General features: G+C 35.6%; 1 protein-coding gene across 1 annotated transcript in view; it reads right to left on the minus strand.

The window, feature by feature from the left end:
• CCDC39 (coiled-coil domain containing 39) overlaps nt 1-22,075 on the minus strand; it is a 46,110-nt gene that overhangs the window by 20,663 nt on the left and 3,372 nt on the right. Inside the window, exons 2-12 of the mRNA XM_060150056.1 lie at nt 19,123-19,242; nt 17,311-17,457; nt 15,601-15,759; nt 14,731-14,823; nt 14,332-14,460; nt 11,345-11,536; nt 8,651-8,754; nt 8,194-8,326; nt 4,778-4,972; nt 3,526-3,690; nt 855-992 (exon numbers count right to left, since the gene is read on the minus strand). Coding sequence (XP_060006039.1) covers nt 855-992; nt 3,526-3,690; nt 4,778-4,972; nt 8,194-8,326; nt 8,651-8,754; nt 11,345-11,536; nt 14,332-14,460; nt 14,731-14,823; nt 15,601-15,759; nt 17,311-17,457; nt 19,123-19,242 — 1,575 coding nt within the window. The remainder of the gene's footprint in view (nt 1-854; nt 993-3,525; nt 3,691-4,777; nt 4,973-8,193; nt 8,327-8,650; nt 8,755-11,344; nt 11,537-14,331; nt 14,461-14,730; nt 14,824-15,600; nt 15,760-17,310; nt 17,458-19,122; nt 19,243-22,075) is intronic.

Below are 22,075 nucleotides of genomic sequence, written 5' to 3' on the forward strand. Positions count from 1 at the left end.
GGAGCCCACGAGCCACAACTAAGGAGCCCACCTGCCACCACTAAGACCCAGCACAACCAAATAAATAAACATATAAACCTCCTAATGGAAATATGGGCAAGAAAATGAACTAGAAATCCAAAAGAAAAATTATGGAATATAACATAATAGAAAAAAATGTTTATACATTTTAATTGAAACATAAGTATTTTAAATTTTATGTTTAAACATAAAATGTTTTAAAATGTCACCAATTTCTAAAGTGTAGACTAAAAACAATGAGATACCATGTTTGCCCATCAAATTAACAATAATTTTATAAATTATATTATCCAGCCCTGGTGGTGGTGAGTAAAATAGAATGCTTACACACTGCTGGTAGGAGTATTAACTGAACCCTCTAGAAGGCAATTTGGCTTGAAAATAGTTTCAAGACACCGAAAATATTCACTTTTTGAACCATAATTATACAGCTAGAAATTTATCCTAAGGAGATACATGAACTGTACAATGAAATATGTGCACAGTACATGATAGCACCATTTAGAATAGCCAAACACTAGAAACACATATCCAAAAATAGGAGATGGTTAAATAAATTACGGTAACTTCATGCAATGGACTGTAGGAAGCCTTTAAAGATAATTAATGTTTAGGAGACATGTGCAATATACTTTTAAATTTTTGAATATAATATATAAAGCCAATTTTCTTTAAAAGACTGAAAGAAAATAATATACTATAACACTTTATCTTCTGTACAGTGATTATAGTGACTTATTTTCTTCTTTATAATTTGGTATTTTAAATTTTTCTACAATTAGCATGAAAATATGTGTTTTTTAATATTATATATACATATGATTTTATTGCACCTGTTTCAAAGCTTTGGCTTTATTAAGTTCTTTCTCTGATCTGTCATTGAAGAGGTTTAGTTCATTTATTTTGGTCATGAGGGACTGTTTTTCATCACGATTTTTACTATTTGACTTCTTGATAAAGTAAAGATCATTCTGTAAAGAGGAAAAAACGGTACATAAATACATATTTTAAATAACAATATTAAATACATACTACTAAACATGACTTACATTAAACTATATGCTCCATTAAATATTTATAATAATATAATATTATAAATCTCACCCTTCATGGTCTTATGTCTCTAATAGAATATACATGGATGTTCACATAGAAGCATTTTCATTTTTATTATCTATTGATGTTTGGGTTCAGTTTGAGTTCAATAATTCTAGGAAATATTATGTATGATTACAGTTCAAACTGAACTATTAAGTCGTTGCCATTTACAGGGAGAAATGGGAGGGTGGAGTTCAAGCTTTGGTTAAATACATGGTTCACCTTCTGGAGTTCATTATTTGATTCAACCCAAGTCTCAGAAGGTAAAAACATTAACAGTCTGAGAAAGCATAGGGTCTTGGTTAACTACAAGCTCTGGAATCAGACAGCCTTAATTATATATTAGCCATCCAACCCCAGTGGGCAACATACTCTTCCTCAGTTTCCTCATTTCCAAAATGGAGATGATAACTATACCTACCTACCTGGGTTGTTGTGAGGGTTAAAGAATTTACTGTCAAAGAATATGTGCAACAATGTTTGACACATGGAAGTGTCTATTATTATTATTATTATTACATATATAATCACATACTGCTGGAGAGAAAAATGCTAGATAAGATCTAATTCCACTGAATGAATAAATGGGTCATACATACTCAGATATTAGTTTTCTAGCTTTATACCAGTTTGTATCCTCCCTCCCACTCAGAACCAGAACAAGGTTTGTTCCCTTTGTCCCCCTTAGCCCCTCTTAGGGGACATAAAGCAAAAAGTTTCTATTGCCAAGATCTGTCTCCCTTCTCTCTCTCTCTTTCTCTCTCTCTCTTCCTCTGTCCCTTCCTTCTTCCCTCCCCTGCCCTTCTCACTGCCTGTATTTCTCTGAACTATCAGGACTTAAGATTGAAGCAAGACATTAAGAATTTTTTTTCACATAAAGATGTGATTTCATAAAATTAACTTTTAGAATGAAATTTTTAATTTAAGGTAATTTTCAACCAGAAGAAATTTGTCTCTACTATTCAAAATAATAGATGGAGTGGCATGGGAAAGAGAATGCAGAATGACTTTACAATCTAATGCTACTATTGAGAAGAGAAAACCTTCATTAGAAGCTTAACTAGCTTTAATCTTTAAAAATTCACTTGCATTTCTATTAATTTATTTACCTCTCTGTCAAAACCAGCTGGGATAGGCATAAGTACTAGCCAACTGCATAATGGACAGAGCCCCAGGGTAGCTAAAAGGAGGAACACTAGAACCATCCTCACACAGGAAAACAGACACAATTCAGGCTAGGGTCAAAAAACATGTCCAGATACAAATGTCACCCTCCTATTATTCTGTAGCACTAATATTCTCATATTCTATGTAATTAAAAAAATACCATTTATTGAGTACCTACTAAAAGCACTGTGTTAAGACATACATTGCTTCTAATTCTCCCAAATGCCCTAAAATAATATTAAATATAGTTTTCCATTTTAAAATGAGTAAACTAGGACTCAGAAAAGTTAAAATATCAGTTAGTGGTGTAACCTTGACATTCAAAACCGGTTCTGCTCTCTTCCACTAAACCAAGGAAACAGTCTTCTAAAAATTTAATCAGGCTACAAACCACTCCAAACCAATATTTTGTCATGTTAATTTTTTTTTCCCCTAATTTAAAAAAGTAGTAGCTCCCTTTCACCTTTGTAGCCCTGAAGGAATTCAGGGCAATTCTTCTTAGAACCACTAGAGGACACTCATCACTAGCCTTTCCAGCTGTTTAACATTTTTAAACCTTTGTAGTTCTCCCCCTATTCAGGTCCATGTTTTCACTCCTTCACTCTTACTTCCCAGTTACCCTTTAACATAGGTTTTATATTACATAGATTCCCCTAACACAGGTTTTATATTGCCATAAACATTAAAGTACCTAAAGATGAAGAACATTTTTACCGTATTAACAAAACTGAGTCATCTGAAATATGTAACTAAGTAAATATTTGAATAACAATAGATGACCCATAAAAGAGCAGCTTCTTTTAGATGCCACTTCAGACATAAAAAGCAATCAAGTTATTATGGCAGATACATAATAGAAAACTGGAATTTATCAATTTTTTTAAATCATGTACTATTTAAGACTATTTTTAAGTCACATGGACCACGGATCAAATCCTAGCTGTAATCATGGACAAGTTACTTAATCTGTAAAACAAGTATTATCTTCATCACAAGACATTTATAAGGATTAAATGAAATAAGATACTAAAGGCATATACTTAGCATTCAGTAAATGCATAATCAATGGTAATGTTACATTCTCATAGTCAGTATAGAAATATAAGCATTAGCTCATACACTTGTTATATATATGGGTAGCTTGGCAATTATCCTATCCAAAGTCAAGTCTTAGGAACATGTTGACTTAAAATGATGACTAGGATATTTGAAGCATAAAAAGTATTTTAACTAAGTTACATGAAGCTTCTTGATCTGTGTTTCCAAAAGGTTAAATGTAGATTTTTTCTCTTCCAATGTCTTTTGAAGTTCAACAGTTTTTGCTTCAAGGGCTTGTTTTTCTTCTGAGTTAATATCTCCCTTTAACCGTGACATTCGGCGTTCCACTTGTTGAATGTAAAAATCCTGTTACAGGTTTTAAAGATAAGTTAGTAAGAAGAAACAGTTAAAACCATTTCTATAAATGCAAAAACACTGTAAATACTTTCTTATGAATTTGGCCTGATGTCACCATTTACTAAAGTCACTTTCACCCTTCAGTGATTTATAGGATGAAATCCTTCTTACTGTAAGGGGAGAAAGAGCAAACTATTCTTCAACAACCAGAGTACGTGATAGTAACACAGAACTAATCTGAAAATATAATAAAGCAGCTAGGTGGTCATTTATCATACTCCCATGATGGAACATCAGTAAATCCACTGGATTTACATGGATATGGATTTTTTGAGGGTACATTTTCTAAGGAGTACAAAAAAAGAATCACAAATTGTTAGCCATGAAGGTTTCAAATATGATGAACTTCTAAAGAATTATTCTGAAAATTATACTTTAGAGTCTAATTTTGAGAAACTAAGAACACAGTAGATGGGGAAATTAAGACGTAGAGAGGGAGGACATTAAGAAATTAACATGAGACAATATATAAATAGAACAAAAAAGGAAAAAAATTTAAAACATTTTTTGGTCTGGGGGTGGGGTGGGGATGGGGATGGGGATGCCGATGTTTGCACAACATACAGTCATAGGGGTTTGGGGTTTTGTTTGTTTGTTTGTTTGGTCACGCTGTGTGGCATGTGGGATCTTAGTGCCCTGACCAGGGATTGAACCCGCACCCCCTGCAGTGGAAGCGTGGAGTCTTAACCACTGGACTGACAGGGAATTCCCAACATACAGTTTTTCTAGGTTTCAGACATCCCATTCCTTGTTTTGTTTTACTCCAGGTCCAATTGCTCCAGGTTCCTTTAAAGCATGGTCTCCCTCACTAGAGCTGTCGATCCTCTTCTCTATTTATTTCAGATCAAGAAAAAAAAATAGCTTTTAAGGTCCCCTCACCCTTCGCTGACCTAACATGATATCCCATCTTCAGCATCTGTCTATCCCCCCACCCCAAGAGTTCTTAGAAATCTTTGTTTTCTTAGGACACTGCAGTATCTTGACCATCACAATTATAACAAATCAATATGAAGACATTCATAAGAGTAACATCTACCTGATTGTACATAATTTCTTGCTGCTGTAAGGTTTCAAAGTCCAGTTTATGTAACTGATGGTTGAGGTGCTTTAGAGAAGAACGGGTTCCTTCAATTTCAGATACAACAGCTTTTTCTTTCATTGTCTCAGTCTGTAATACCTGAACTTTCTTAAATAGCACATCCTTCACTATGTTCAACTGAACTTCTAATTCCTGATAATAAGAATAACAATGATTAATGAAATATAATACCTTGTAATGTTTTATTGCATGAATATTATAATTTGGGGGTCATAAATGAACCCTCATTTTAGCCCTTAAGAATATAAAGCCCTTCCCACAGTTTCAACAAATCCCCAACATTGTTTGTAGTCTACTCCAGTCTAGTAGACTAGAATAGTAGTTTTCTATTCCTGTGTCATGCACCTTGATCTGTCATCTTAATTCTATCCTATGTCACCTTAGCCTTAGAACTTGACCATTCCACTGGTTTCCTTAGAACATAAAATATACTGAAGACACACAGCTTCTAAGCTCACAAAGTTTACTAAAGTCTTGAGAGTGTTAAGGGAAGAAATCTCCCACCTTCTTTTTGGTACTATCCAGTGGTGAGCACATAAATTTTAACCATCAGCTTTCTAGTAGATGGGAGGTTACGGGGAAGAGGCTGATTTCTATGATTATTTTATTGCCACTATGGCCAGTTTCAAGCTACTAACATGATTCCTCTAAATGCAGAGCTAGGAAGAGATATGCCATAGCAGACCATTATGCAGTATATCTACTAGACAGATATAACAGATGTTAATAGTCTAAAGTAACCTTAAAAGCATAGATAACAGTAAAATGCAGTAAAATAATTTGGAAGTGATATGTGCTGAGTACATATTTTATTTTTAATATAATTTATTTAATTGTAAGACTATATAATTTGATTTTTAATAGTAGCTATGTTTAGCAGCTGACTTAAAAAATTCCAGAAAATTTAACTATCAGCTGTTGTGAGCTGGTGAGAGCTGGCCCCAACACACTACTGGCACTATCACTATCCCTCACACCTTGCCTGCAGCTGACTTCCCTACATGTGCAGCCCTCTAGCAAATAGAAACCGGTACCCTATTCCCACTTCTCCTTTCTCAGGAGGCAGGTCCGTCTTGATCTCACAGTGTCACATCAATGTATTCTAGGTTTCGAACAGATCTCCCACGCCAAGATCTATTGAAAGCTCTCATTTTAAAATGTTGAAATAATTTCCCTCTGTGTTCTTATACCCAGATAAGCATATTTCCCTTTGGCATTCAATGAACCTCAATATGAAACAAAAGAAGTCTGTGACTGGCACATTTAAATTTTCACAAATCAAGAAATATAATCTGATATAACCTTATAAAATGCATTCTTTTTCATATAATAGACAATTTTCACTGGGTTTAAGACCTTCTGAGACTGCTTGGCAGAGTTTTAAAGTCAGTGCTTGGTGGTGAATAACACAGAAAAATATATAGAGTTGAGTTTTTTTCAAACAAACAAAAAACCCCAATAACTACAAAAAACGAGATTATGAACCCAGCCCTGCTACAGCACAATCAGTACACATGCTGCCAATCTTATTGTTTCCTAATTCAGCTAATTATGTCTTCAGAAGGTGTATTTCATACAAACTTCACAGTATTTACAGACTTCTAATAAGTTCTAATACTATCCCGTTCCATGTACTACAGAAAATCATGCTCTTAGGGGCAAAAAAAATCCACAACTTTCTTTTTTTAATAATGTTGTATGATTTGGACTCAAATACCACTCAAGTCAAGACTGTTGCATGACTTCACTACTCAGCAATTTTAAACATACAACAGCACACTGAGGAAGCTGGATTCTATCCAAATATAAATGCAACCATACTTGATATAAGCCTCAGCAAAAGGGGGATTTTACCACCACCTTCAGCTACCCGTCCTCTTCCCCCATCAAAAAAAAGAGTAAGGGCTTCCCTGGTGGCGCAGTGGTTGAGAGTCCGCCTGCCGATGCAGGGGACACGTATTCGTGCCCCGGTCTGGGAAGATCCCACATGCCGCGGAGCAGCTGGGCCCGTGAGCCATGGCCGCTGAGCCTGCGCGTCCAGAGCCTGTGCTCCTCAACGGGAGAGGCCACAACAGTGAGAGGCGCGCGTACCGCAAAAAAAAAAAAAAAAAAAAAGAGTAAAAGCAGAAAGTAGTGCCTACAGTGATAGGTCACACAAATAATTTTGAAGTTTTCAAAGAGGGAACGGTGAACCAGCCTTTTCCAGTTCCTTAAAAATCGGCTTTAATTCTACCAGAATGCCAAAGAGGTTAAGGTAGAAGGGGTATGCCAGTGAAGTTAGTAAAAGTGTTAGCATTTAAAAGTCTGTTTACCAATAAATGGTGCCAGCCTGGAAGAGGTTAAAGAGATAGCAGATGATGAAGAAATACATGCAATGAACGTAGACCACTGGGGGGAACTTGATCACAAACAAAAAAGATGATAATCAGGTGGAAATAAGTTGTAAAACACGGGCATTTTTCAAGATGCATTTGCAATGTAAGAACATATATACAAGGACTTCCCTGGTGGCACAGTGGTTAAGAATCCACCTGCCAGTTCAGGGACACATGGGGTTTGATCCCTGGTCCGGGAAGATCCCACATGCTGCGGAGCAACTAAGCCTGTGTGCCACAACTACTGAGCCTGTGCTCTAGAGCCCGTGAGCCACAACTACTGAAGCCCGTGTGCCTAGAGCCCGTGCTCCACAGCAAGAGAAGCCACTGCAATGAGAAACCCGAGCACCGCAACGAAGAGTAGCCCCTGCTCGCAGCAACTAGAGAAAGCCTGCACGCAGCAACAAAGACCCAATGCAGCCAAAAAAAAAGTATAGGAATGGTAAACAGGGACAGAGACACAGTAGGCATTGAGAAGACATGGAATTTAAGATAGAAGGGCTATACCTCTAAAAGAAGACAAAGTTAAATGCTGAAAGTGAAGCAAATGGAGAATTAGGAGCTGAAGATAAAAAGAGGTCCAACAACTTAACAATCTAATTACAAATGCAATCACCCCAGAAATCAGAGCCTCGTAAAAGACCTCCTTCTCCTCTGATCTCAAGAGTCTAATTTATTCACTATTGCTAAATTTGCTGTGATTTTTTTCTTTAATTAATTTATTTTTGGCTGCGTTGGGTCTTTGTTGCAGTGTGCAGGCTTCTCATTGCGGTGGCTTCTCTTGCTGCGGAGCACCAGCTCTAGGCACGCAGGCTTCAGTAGTTGTGGCACACGGGCTTAGCTGCCCCACAGCACGTGGAATCTTCCCGGACCAGGGCTCGAACCCATGTCCCCTGAATTGGTAGGCGGATTCTTAACCACTATGCTACCAGGGAAGCCCTGCTGTGATTTTTTTTAAAAAAACGAAACTAAACTTACTTTCACACCTCTTTCTTCCTCCTTTAGCATGTCTTCCAAGTTTGTAGCTTTCTCCTCTACAGACGTAGTTTTCTCAGTTATCTGCTTTAATTTTTTTCTTACAATCTGATTATGATTTTTAATTTTGTGTAACCTATAGAGAATTTATAAGGAAAAAATAGAAAACATGTCTAAAAGATATTTAATGCAAACAAATAAGGAATAGTTTATCCTAAGATTTCTTCATATAACTTGAAAATTTCTTTTGCCATAGATCTTTTTATTATCAATGCGTATATAATAAGCCATAAAAATATTGTTCCTAAGCCTTTGTACTGAAAAACCCAGGAAAATTTTTTTAAGTTTAATAATTTAGTAGCTATAATTTTACAGTTATTTAACCAAAAAATCAAATATTCAATAATTTTTCTAGAAATAGTCAAAAACTATAAACATATTTAAATACCTTTTTTCTTACCTTGTTGTCTCTTCATTAATGTCCTTCTTTATTTTGGAAATATTTTTCCTCAGAGCTTCTAAATCACTAGAACTTCTATTCACAGTGGCTTTTAAAGTATCCAGCTATTTATTAGTTAACAGAGAGAAATTATATATTTACTCTACATCTTATAAATTAATATCATTTCTGAGAAGTTCTATTATGAACACATTAATTTCTAACTTACATCACAACCATAAACATAATAACCATGTTGCTGTAATACATATTTAACAATTTTTCTTTTTGATCTGATATTAAATTTTGAATAACTTGTAAATCCTGGCATATTATAGAGAACTACATATATGAGTTAAAAGTGCATAGAACAAAAGCTTCACAACATTGTATGTGGCAGTGATTTCTTCAATATGACACCAGAGGCACAGGCAACAAAAGAAAAAGTAGACAAATTGGACTTCGTTAAATTAAAAACTTTTGTACAACAAAAACAATAACAGAGCAAAACGGCAACCCAAAGAATGGGAGAAAATATTTGCGAATTATATATCTGATAAGGGATTAATATCCAGAATATATAGAGAACTTCTAAAACTCAACAACAACAACAAAAACCCAGCCTGACTCAAAAATGGGCAAAGACCTTGAATAGATATTTCTCTAAAGAAGAGATGCAAAAGGCAAATAAGCACATGAAAAGACATGCAACATCATTAATCATTAGGGAAATGCAAATCAAAACTACAGTGAAATACTACCTCACACCAATTCATACAGCTACTATCAAAAAAACCCAAAATAACAAGTATGGACAAGGATGTGGAGAAATTGGAACACTTGTGCACTGTTAGTGGGAATGTAAAATGGTACAGCCACTGTGGAAAACAGTATGGCAGTTCCTCAAGAAATTAAAAATATAATTACCATGTGATCAGCAATTCTGAAATAATTGTTCACCCATGTTCACAGCAGCATTATTCATAATAGCTAAAACATGGAAGCAACCCAAGGCCATTGACAGATGAATGGATAAGCAAAATGTGGTATATACACACAATAGAATAGTATTCAGCCTTAAAAAGGAACAAAATTTTGACATATACTGTAACAGGGATGACCCTTGAGGACATTATGCTGAGTAAAATAAGTGAAATAGGCCAGTCACAAAAAGACAAATACTTTATGATTCCATTTATATGAGGCACTTAGAGTACTCAAACTCACAGAGACAGAATGTAGAATGGTGGTTTCCAGGGGCTGGGAGGAGGGGGAAATGGGAAATTATTGTTTAATGGGTACAGAGTTTCAGCTTTACAAGAAAAGAGTTATGAAGATGGGTGATGGTGATGGTTGTAAAACATTAGGAATGTATTTAATACCACTGTATACCTGAAAACAGTCAAGATGGTAAATGTGTGTTATATTACATGTATTTCACCACAATAAAAAAATTTTGAGGAAAAAGAAGTACTCTTATATGCTACAGCTTGTATGAACCTTGAAAGCATTGTGTAAGTAAAAGAATCATGACACAAAATGCACCATATTGTATGATGTCCAAAATAGGCAAATCATAGAGACAGAAAGTAGATCAGGAGTTGCCAGGGCCTGGTAGGAGGGGAGAAAGTAAGGTGATTGCTAATGGGTATGGGATTTCTTTTTGAAAGACAAAAATATTCTAAAATTAGTTAGTGGTAATGGTTTCACAACTCTGTGAAATACTAAAAACCATTGAATTGTACACTTCAAAAGGGTGTATTTGATATGTGAATTCTATCTCAATAAGCAAATTATAAATGAATGAATACCTGCATTCTTTTCTGTAATTGGTTTAAACTTAAAAATTGTTGAGAATGAGCTATTAGCAGTGACATTTAATTTATGCAAGAAATTCACTTATTTTACTTTTTCAAGATCTTAATAATTCTCTTCAGACAGAAAAAAAAATCTTTCCTTCTTTATCAGGAATATAAAGTATAACAACTTATAGAATAAAAAGCTCTGCAATATTCCAATTTCCCACCCAAATAGCAGTAACTTCAGATAACATGGCCTCAAGGCACAAATTTCATAAAGATCCCTTTATTCCTAACTAAGGGGATTGCTAACTCTCCCTATGGAATAATCTAGTTGGCATGTATGCTCAAAAAAAGAAAAGAACAAAGCAGGAGAATTTTATTCTCTCTTAGTCTGTTTAAAGACATTATACCACTACATTGTCCCACTACCACATTGAAATATTTTCCCTTAACAAGGTAAGAAACTGAACTTCAGCAGGTAGTTCCACCTAGAATTTGAGAGTTAAAACCACCATACACATGTAGCACTGGAAGGACACTTCAAGTTACCACCAATGTCAATAATTCATCTTCACATTTGCTCATTTGCCGGTTATCTTATAATTATGATTTCCAGCCTAGACCCTTCAGGAGCCTTTTGCCTTGGGTCACTTACAGAACACTATGTGTGACAGTCAAGTTGGTCACTGCACAACTCCAGAGGGAGCCCTTCACACCACCTGTGATGTGAATGACAGCCCCCTGTTGCCTTCATCCAAGCAAGGTCTCATTAGAGTATCCTAAAAGTGCCACAACATGAAGGGATGTAACAAAAAGAACTAGAAGACAGTTTCTTAATCAAAGGAAAGGCTTTATGCTTATTTGTATAGTAATTTGTTATAAACACACAAACCAGTCTTTTTAGTTGACATACCTCATCCTTCAGCTGAATTCTCTTAGTTTCATGACATTGATATTCCGTTCTACATTTTAAAACTTCACGATCAGCAACAGAAATTTTTTTCTCATACTCTGTGTTATTCCCAATCTCACTTTCCAAAAACTTGATCTTTTCCTTAACCAAATTTTCTTTTTCTCTTATTTCCTGTTTTATCTTTGCTAGTGCCTAGGATTTAAAATACATGTTAAATATATATTTAATATAACAAACAAAACTAAAACTAAAAGGAATTTAGTTTTTCTATAGCATTTATTTTACCAAAACTTAAGAAAATGTTTTTTAAAGACAGACTGATTTATATGAATAAAATAAAATATTAATATGCCACACACTAATATCTATAAGCTCATTTTTTAAAGATCTCTGTATTTTATTTCATCCATCTGGTACTTTGCTAAAGGGATGAGAAAAATGTCAATTTTTCATCAACAAAAGGTGACATGTAAAAAATATAACAGTATTGAATAGTTTTCACATGGAAAGTTGGATTTCAATGAAATTTTCCAAATATTTCACAAGACCAGTTTCTTTCATTTTTTGAGAATTTTATTTTTGTTATTGGTTTCTGTAGGAATGTCTTCACGCAGGCTTTTTGCTAGTCTTGGGGATACAAAATAACTAGAGTATATAACGTAGTAACTGAGGTATGGACAAAGTATTAATACTATGGGAGCAAAGAGATAATGAAATCTACCCAAGAGAAATCATTAAAAGGCTTTACCTAAGAGCCTTCACTTGAACCGGGCCTAAAAAGATAAATGGGGGGCTTCCCTGGTGGCGCAGTGGTTGAGAGTCTGCCTGCCGATGCAGGGCACACAGGTTCGTGCCCCGGTCCGGGAAGATCCCACATGCCGCGGAGCAGCTAGGCCCATGAGCCATGGCCACTGAGCCCGCGTGTCCGGAGCCTGTGCTCCGCAACGGGAGAGGCCACAACAGTGAGAGGCCCGTGTAGCGCAGAAAAAAAGATAAATGGGGATGCATAAATACTCTAACATGGTTAAGGTGCAGGGTGGGAGGGCGGGTATGGAATGGGGACATAATAAGAAAGGTTGGAGACAGATGATAGGGATTAGGCTGGAAAGGTAGAGGTTAAGGCCAAATGGTGAAGAATTCAATTTTTCAATTGCCATGTTAAAGAGGGTCAGCTTTTAAGCAACATGGAATAAAGATTTTAGAGCTGGGGAATAAAAAGATCATATGTGGTTTTCACGGGTGATTCTGATGGCAATATGTTAACTGAATTGGAGGGAGAAGGAAAATTTACCCTAAAATATATTTCTTCCAATTCTTCTGAAATAGGGTCCCATCAAACAACTAATCCCAGGAGACTGGGTCAGGGGAGAGTATGTGTTCTAAAATCAGTAAGTTTTAGAAATGCTGCATGTAATATTGTACATATTAGCATATTAAATCAATATATATCTGAGATTTACTGCATTTTAAAAAACATTTTAAATTCATTTAATCTAGTATTCCCATCTATATAACAATTAACATTCTATAATTGTAACATTCCATCTATCTACTATGTTCATTCAATCTTAGGAGGTCAAAACTTCCTAAGTTTATATGTGTCAAATGATTATTCTAGAATTTCTTGCCTTATATTAATTTTTCTACCACTTAATCAGATGTTTTAATTCCTACTTCAGCGTTCACATTTTTTAACAGGGCAATCTATTCACAGTTAAGTTTTCATACAGGTGATGCCACAGAAATCAGAAATACCACAAATTGAGAGCCAGCTGTTAAACACTTAGAAGCATCCCACTACCTATGGAACAATTTCTTGTTTCCCTTCCTAGTCTTTTTCAATACATACAGCCAGGAAATGTCACCCCATAAATAAGGAACCACTGAGGATATGACCAGAGAGCTACAAGCTGTGGATTCCGCCAAATCAGCAGGCTGAGTCAATTTAGCTGCAGGGTTGTATGAGAATTTGATTATGGATCTGCAGTCTTAGATCTGACACATTTGATTTACACAGAGGAAGCAGTCAGGACTTGATGCTTGAAAGCAGTATGAAGCCAAGAAAGAGAAACCAACATCAGCATTAAGAAATAAGAGGAACTCATAGTTAACATTGGGTCTCCCAAGTCCCTCCTTAAGGAGGTGTAGGCCATTTTGTTGACAAAATGTTGATTACTTACAGAAGTTTAAAATAAAGAAATCACATTTTACATATAAGTTACATTTAACAAGTAAACCACATCCAGATATGGATGTGGTTCCAAACTCCCTGGGAGTTCCAAACTCCCAGTGACCTGAGCTGCTTGCCAATGCCTTTCCATGGAGTATATTCAGAATGGAAGTTCACCCATTTTCTCATCTGCCTTCTTTCCTCCTCAATTCCTTCTCCTTCCCAGCTTTCCATCATCTTCCCATTTTCACTCACTACTATTTTACCCCTTAATGATTTCCCAAAAAAGTTCTCCTAAATTACCTCTGAAAGTAGCAAAAGATAACACTAGGTCTGTGTTTAATCAGTGTGGTGTTCCTCCCCTTCTGAGCTTTCACCCCATCATGGGTACCTCAGTTTCAAAAGGGAAAATTTATTGCAGTCCTTCTTTTTTGGCTATCCATGAGGCTCCTTTCCCTACACCTTTGATTAGCACACAAATAGCACACATGCTAAATCCAAGGCACCTTGGACAACCATGTATAAGTCAGGGCATTGGTTTTACTGCAATAACATCATCTGTTGATCTTCTCTCGTCCCACATTTCAGAGATGTCAGGATCCAGTCTTCGGCATTATATCCATAAGTAAATAATCTTCATAAAATCTCATTTCTAAATGGATACAGGGTCAGCTTTGAAAAACATTTACCAAAACTACTGAATCCTGCTACAAAAGTGACTTTCAAATAACAGTGTGATTTACATTTGAAATGAATGAGTTAAATACAAAAGAGATAAATACAGCTGAACGTTGCAAGGACCAAACAACTACTTTACCAAGGAACAGTTATCAATGTCTCGATCTCTCTTCTGCATCTGTTCTATTGTGTTCTCCCACTGTTGAATGAGTTCTTGCCTTTCATTATGAATATTACGAAAATCTTGGGCTGCTTTATCCAATTCTAACTGTCAAATGAAGACCAAATAGTATTTCTGTGAATTTAAGTGCTTTTTAAACATCACTTTGACAACTAAGAAATAAAAGTCTTTACTAAAGGGAGGGTGGGAGGGAGGGAGACGCAAGAGGGAAGAGATACGGGAACATATGTATATGTATAACTGATTCACTTTGTTATAAAGCAGAAACTAACACACCATTATAAAGCAATTATACCCCAATAAAGATGTTAAAAAATAAATAAATAAAAACAAAACAAAAATCTTTACTAAACCAACCTGTGCACTTAGAGTCTCTGTGAGTTCATTGTCAAGTACCTTTCTTCTCTGATTACATTCCACAGTCAGTCTTTCTAATTGAAGGGTCAGTGCCTATGATGTAATTACATGCAAAAATATTCATAATTATCATTTTATTAACATAAAAGCTGTTAGCATATCTCACATTAAGTATTATATTATACATATACATATTATATTATACATATTTATTTGACATCTAAAATAACTACAAAATAATATATATATTCTTTATCTTCTAGACCCATAGTGCTGCAATGATAACCCAATTGTTTCTAAAAAGACTTTTAATACTTTTTAAAGTAAGTTAGAAAAAAGATTAAACAATAATTTTCCATTTAAAATTATTTTAACTAACATATGTGGTATTAATCTATTAGAAAATAGCATGTTTCATGATACTAAAATATTACCAGATTTAATTACAAGTAGATTTTTAAGTAACGGCTAAAATAATATATTAAATAATCAATAGCACTATAGTCTCAAATCAGCAAAAACTATCTGTAACATTCAAACTATTACACAAAAGAAGTTAAAATACTTATACATAGTTCCAGTACAAAACTTTCTTTTCTGAAATGCTTTTGAGAAACCTTCTCAATCAGGATTCTTAACCGGGAGTCCAGAGATCCCTAAATGGACAAAGGGCTTCAGAGGATCTGTAAAACTTGCAGCAAAATTTTGTGGATATTTGAGTATAGTCATTTATCTAGAGACAGGATAATTGGCTTTATTAGACCCAAAATGTTTAAGAACTACTTTAAAATTATAAGTACAATTTAGATTAAATGGTTGATACATTACAGATTCAGAGAAAATCTAACACTACAATTTATAATATCTCACCCTAATTTTATTATCATCTTGTCGTGCATACTTCTGAAGAGTGAGGGCATCATTATCTTTATGAGCCGATTCTTCCAGCCATGCCTCCAGTGCTTGCTGGTCCCAGTTCATCTGACATTTCAAATCATCCAGTTTTTGAGTAGTTTTAAATATGTAATTCTAATTTCCAAAGAGATGGGGCATGGGGAAATTACAAAACATTATTTACTGTACAAATTAAAATAAAACATGGGCTTCCCTGCTGGCGCAGTGGTTGAGAGTCCACCTGCCGATGCAGGGTACACGGGTTTGTGCCCCGGTCCGGGAAGATCCCACATGCCGCGGAGCGGCTGGGCCCGTGAGCCATGGCCGCTGAGCCTGCGCATCCGGAGCCTGTGCTCCGCAACGGGAGAGGCCACAACAGTGAGAGGCCCGCGTACCACAAATAAATAAATAAATAACATATTACAGGACATATTTTAAAGGAAGAAAGAAATCCTGTCTCTGTCCCTGGCCAGATGTATATAAATGCCATATTTAATTGTATAACTATCATACTAATATTTTAATTACTCAGTTGTGAAATAGAGGGGAGATGATTATACAAAGTTGAGAACAGTGGTTGAGCCAAAGTTTGCTTAAAAAGGCTTCCGCGGGCTTCCCTGGTGGCGCAGTGGTTGGGGGTCCGCCTGCCGATGCAGGGGGCGCAGGTTCGTACCCAGCTCCAGGAGGATCCCGCGTGCCGCAGAGCGGCTGGGCCCGTGGGCCATGGCCGCTGGGCCTGCGCGTCGAGAGCCTGTGCTCCGCGGCGGGAGGGGCCACAGCAGTGAGAGGCCCGCTTACCGCAAAAAAAAAAAAAAGGCTTCAGGGTAGCTCCCCTAGAGCAATCTCATTAGTCACTCCACCAAAACTACCCCAAGCTGATACACAACCTTAATAAAAATAATGTACTTGATATGCTAACTCAAGCCCAAGACAAGTCCCCTTCAGCCCCATTTCCAATCAGAGGTCTTTCCTCTAAAAGACCTCTTATATAGAAATTTTAGAAGCATGTCTAATTAAAATAAATATAGTAGTTAAGCAGATAAAAATATTTCTGTCAATGTATTCATTTAACAAATCTAGGTTCACAAGAAGAAAACAGATCAATATGCAAACACATACAAATTAATATGATATGTATGCATATGTATACATACATGTATACATATAGAGATACAGATATATACATTTCCATAAGTATATGCATATGTAAAGATAAGAATTGAATTTGGAAAGAGCTCCCAGCCAGGTAACTAAAAACTAAGAAAGAAAAAAATAGGTTACAGTAGTTTAATATTAGAATCACCAGCTGATAATATGAAAAGTAAAAATTTTAACTGAAAAATGAAATTCAAAATTACAAGTGACTTTTTTAATGTAGCTTTTAAAAATGTAGCACTTATAAATTATGCCTAGTGTGGTATATAACAGGCAGCCAGCATGGTACTTCGCACATAGTAAGGCTTAATGACTATTTTGGTAAATGAATATTGAGAAAATAAATGTAACATTCTATCACTGTTGATTCAAATTACAGCTCCACGTGAGTTTCATTGTCCAAAAAATGACGTAAGTGAATGTCAGGAAACTAAAGAATGCCTTTGCCGTATGGAAAAAAAAAAAAAAGTTTATTTGGTGAGGGAAGAAGGAACAATAGCACACAATTTTAAGTAACATTTCAACACATACTTCCTTATCACTTTTCTTTTCCCGTATTGAAGTTATCTCATTTTCCAGTCGTTGCATTTCTTCCTTCACTCGTCCCAGTTCTCTTTCAGCAATCATCTTAAAATGTTCTTCACTTTCAATCTCATGCTCCCTGGCTTTGCAAAGAGACTACAGAATAATATACAAGACAGAAAGACTTTTTAAATTTTAATATTATAAAATATTCATAATAATCCACTAGACAGAAAATAACAAAGTTCCCACAAAATGCTTAGATCAAGTACTATTAATTCCACTTCTCAGAAACCTACACCACATTAGACTTTGTGATTCAGTGTAGTCGGTGTTGCTTACTAGTTGTAAGAAGTCAGTTCATGGAATGTGCTAGGAAAAAATGTTGTCAGCAGTTTTCAGTTTTTATGTTGGTCTAAGGAAACTGCTGAAAACCAAAATTTATATACTAAGACTTTTAAAAGATATAATTCATTTATTTAAAAATAAAAAATGAAACTAATTAAAAATACTTAGGAAATGGTATGTTTATAAGAATTGATCACATATTCTAATTAACAGAGATAATTTTAAAGTAATTATGTAAACAGTGATGGTTATAAATATGCCCTAGAGTATATTAATATACAATGATGACTTTGTGTTAAGTTTTACTTAATAAAATCGTATTTGTTGACTACTGATCTTGTAGGGCTTCAAAGTTATCACCATATGTATTATTTTTACATTATTAAGGCTGTTAGTGTTGAAGGAAGTTTACTGTCTTTTGTCTCTATTGTCCTACTTAATTGAGGTTTGGCTATAATGAAATACACCTACAGAAAATCTCTGTTTCTCAATTCCCCAACTCAGTGGTTTAACAACTTGAAGAAAAGATGTTGTTCCAAACTGCTTATTAGTTACTAAATCACATCAGGATACAAAAATCTTGAGATTGTTTTTAAAAGTTCATTAAATTTATAACTTTCTAATAAGACTTGTAAAAACCCATAAAACAGTTACTTACCTATATTAAGTATAAATTAGTATTAAAAACATGACTTTTTTCATTTTTAAGAATTACATACTTCTTCAAAGGAAAGTTGATGCATTTTTTGAAAAATTGTTTCAGATAGAAGTTAGTAAACTCTCCAATGCTGATTTACAGAGCTTTCTGATTTCCTGGGCATCATCAGGGAAAGAGATTCTACACATGAATAGATGGTCCATAAAACAGATGTTTACTTAATTAATCACTCTAAGTTTTAATTTTTATTATTTGTGTTAATATTTCTAAAATGCGTTATACTGTTCCCAGTTACCTTAGTTTCCTGAATATAATTTAACTTTTCTATTACCTCAGAATCGTCATTATAAAATTCAATTCTTAAACTATGCTAAAATACCGTCGTGTCCTAAGGGCTACTGAAGTGTGTGGACTATTTACCTCCACTCAAAATGGCTCCAGGGGGTTGTGCTGAAAAATTTAAAAGTAGACAGAAACTCTATTATGTGTTTTATTAGGTCTGCTTCCACTTAACGCCATAGTTTCTCACTGCCATCACTGTATCCCTCTCATATAATCAGCTGACTAATATATCAGACTGTTTGAATGAGGATTTCTGTTTTCAAATGAACTAATTATTCCTTGAATTTGGTGGCAGTAGAGTTCCTAAAAGTCTTTTTTCTACCTACTTTCAGCATCAAGGTTATGTTCATAATTATTGAGTTATATGAAGTTTCCTATAATATCTCTAAAATCAAATCATAGATGTAAATGCAATGTGAAATGTTCCATGACTACACATGATATAATCAATGTGAATTTCAACATTATTGTACCTGGGTAAATAAGAACTCTTGCTTAACATTTTTGAAGTGAGAAGTCATAGCATTAATTCGATCTTCATAGTCACGTAGCTGATCTTGAAAGCTTGACCTTTCATTCCACAGCTTTGACAACTGTAAATAATAAATTCTATGATTAACCAAAGTCCTACTAAGTTTTTACCATATTAAAAGGATCTAAAATCAAAAGAAAATTAAATCCTCATTTACTTCACTTCTTGCAATATCCATTTAAACTTCTAAAATCTACTAATCTTTTAAATATTATAAAATAGCTCTGTGGGAAAATTAGCACTATATTAAAAGAGAATAGAAATCTCTCTCAGATTTACAGCGTTAGCAGGTCCACTGCTAAAATGCACTTTAATAAGATTCTATTCTGTAATTAAACCACAAGATAGCTAAAGTAGACAGAGCATAGCAACAAGATGTAACAAAAACACACAGCATGGAACATAAATTTGAAAAGTAGCTGTACACGCAGCATAATAGCTCATCCCTGAACTCCTATTCAAAACCAACAAACTTAGGCTAAGCTTAACAGAACAGAACAACTAACTCTCACATGCTTAAAACCTGTTTCTTAATAAATTTTGTGTGTCTTTTGAATAAGAATCCTGAGTAGAAACAAAACATTGTAAATGCAAGCAAACAAACCTTTAGGAAATTATAACACACATTCTCAGGACCACTAGAGTATGTCACCCCCTCGAAGCAGTATAAAACTCAACAACAAAAAATATGCTTCCTTAGTGTTTGGAGCTGTGGTTCCGCATGTTGGGGCTACAACCCAGGAGGTACACAACACCATCCACTAAAATGCAGAAGAAATATTTGAATTTTTAACGAAGGAAGAAAGAAAATAAATACTAATTTACTCATTTGTTATGTCCTATATTTTATTAAACTTACTAAGTACAGTTGACCCTTGAACAACCTGGGTTTGAACTGTGGTTTCACTTATATGGGGATTTTTTTTCAATAAATATAGTACCTATATTTTCATTTTACAGATCTTTAAGTGTGGGGAAAAGTTTGTGTTTGCTTAGAGATCACAATATGGGGAATCAAAAGAACTAAGGTTTGATTCCTGATTCTATCCAAACTGTTTCAGCTTCCTGACCTTGGGTGAATCATTTATCAATTCCCTGTTTTTGAGACAGAGATAACAGTACTCAAATTTTCCACTGCCAGGGGCAGGGGGGCAGGTAGCACCCCCTAACCCTCACACTGTTCAAGGTCAACTGCAATAATAAATATGTATTTTTTGCTGTTTATTTCATTAATTTAAGTTTTTATTTTAATTCCCTTTTTTTTACTTTATTGTTCTTTTTCTTTGGTTTGTTTTGTTTTTGCGGTATGCGGGCCTCTCACTGCCATGGCCTCTCCCGTTGCAGAGCACAGGCTCTGGACGCGCAGGCTCAGCGGCCATGGCTTTCGGGCCCAGCTGCTCCGCGGCATGTGGGATCCTCCCGGACCAGGGCACGAACCCGTGCCCCCCGCATCGGCAGGTGGACTCTCAACCACTGCGCCACCAGGGAAGCCCTATTGTTCTTTTTTAAAACTTATTAAGAGGAGTTCTTAGTTTCTTTAATTTTTGTCTTACTGATTTTTATGACCTAAATATTTGTCACCCCCAAATTCATATATTGAAACCCTAATCCCCAATGTGATATTATCTGGAGGTGGAGCCCTTGGGAGGTAAGTAGGTTTAAACTATGACATGAGGGTAGGACCCTCATGATGGGATTAGTGTCCTTAGAAGAAGAGGAAGAGAGACCAGAGCTCACTCTCTCTCTTAGGCATGTGAGAACAGAGCCAGAAGGCAGCCATCTACAAGCCAGAAAGAGGGCTCTCATAGGTACTCAGCTGTGATGGCACCCTGATCCTGACTTCTAGCCTTCATAACTGTGAGAAATAAACGTCTGTTTTTTAAGTCACTCAGTCTATGTTACTCTGGTGTAGTAACCCAGGCTAAGACACTGATCTAAAATAAAGGCAGTTAAGGCTATAAGTTTTCTCTAAGATTTTTGCCGTTTCCTGTGGGTGTGGGTATGAAGCAGTCCCCTTTTACTGTTTTCTAAAAGGTGATTTTTTTCCTTTCAATTTCTCTTTGATATAAAGCTACCCAGAAATATATTTCTGAGAAAACTCACCTAAGTATCAATATTTAAGATGGGTCTCTTAGTCAGCTCAGGCTGCCATAACAAAATATCATAGACTGGGTGGCTAAAACATGGAAATTTATTTCTCACAGTTCTGGAGGCTAGGAGGTCCAAAATCAAGGTGCCAGACAATTCCGTTCCAGTGAAATTTCTCTTCCTGACTTGCAGATGGCTGCCTTCTCAGAGTCCTCATATGACAGAAAGAGCCCTGGTCTCTCTTCCTCTTCTCATAAGGACAGTAATCCCAAGCTCTCCCTTCCCCGCCATCATGACCTCATGTAAACCTAATTACCTCCCAAAGGCCCCACCTCTAAATACCATCACACGGTGGGGGGGGGGGCGTTTGCGGTGGGTGGGTAGGGCTTCAACATATGAATGGGGCAGGGGTGGGGGGGGTGGGGAAGGCACGCAAGTATTCAGTTCCTAACAATGGCAGATAATTTTTTTAATTGTTTATTATAAATTCTATTGGCTTATGATCAGAAAATGTGACCTAAAAATTTTCCATCACTCATTTTTAAATTGTTATGAAATATATATAACATAAAATTTACCATTTTAACCCTTTCTCAGTGTCCGTTAAGTACAGTGGCATTATGTATATCCACGTGTTGTGCAACCATCACCACCATCAATTTCCAGAAATCTTTTATCTTCCCAAACTGAAACTCTGTACCCATTAAATACCAACTCCCCATTCCCCTTACCCCCAGCCCCTGGAAATCACCATTCTACTTTGTGTCTCTACAAATTTGACTACTCTAGGTTATCTCATATAAGTG

Source organism: Lagenorhynchus albirostris, chromosome 5 (assembly GCF_949774975.1).
Source record: "Lagenorhynchus albirostris chromosome 5, mLagAlb1.1, whole genome shotgun sequence".
Lineage (NCBI taxonomy): Eukaryota > Metazoa > Chordata > Mammalia > Artiodactyla > Delphinidae > Lagenorhynchus > Lagenorhynchus albirostris.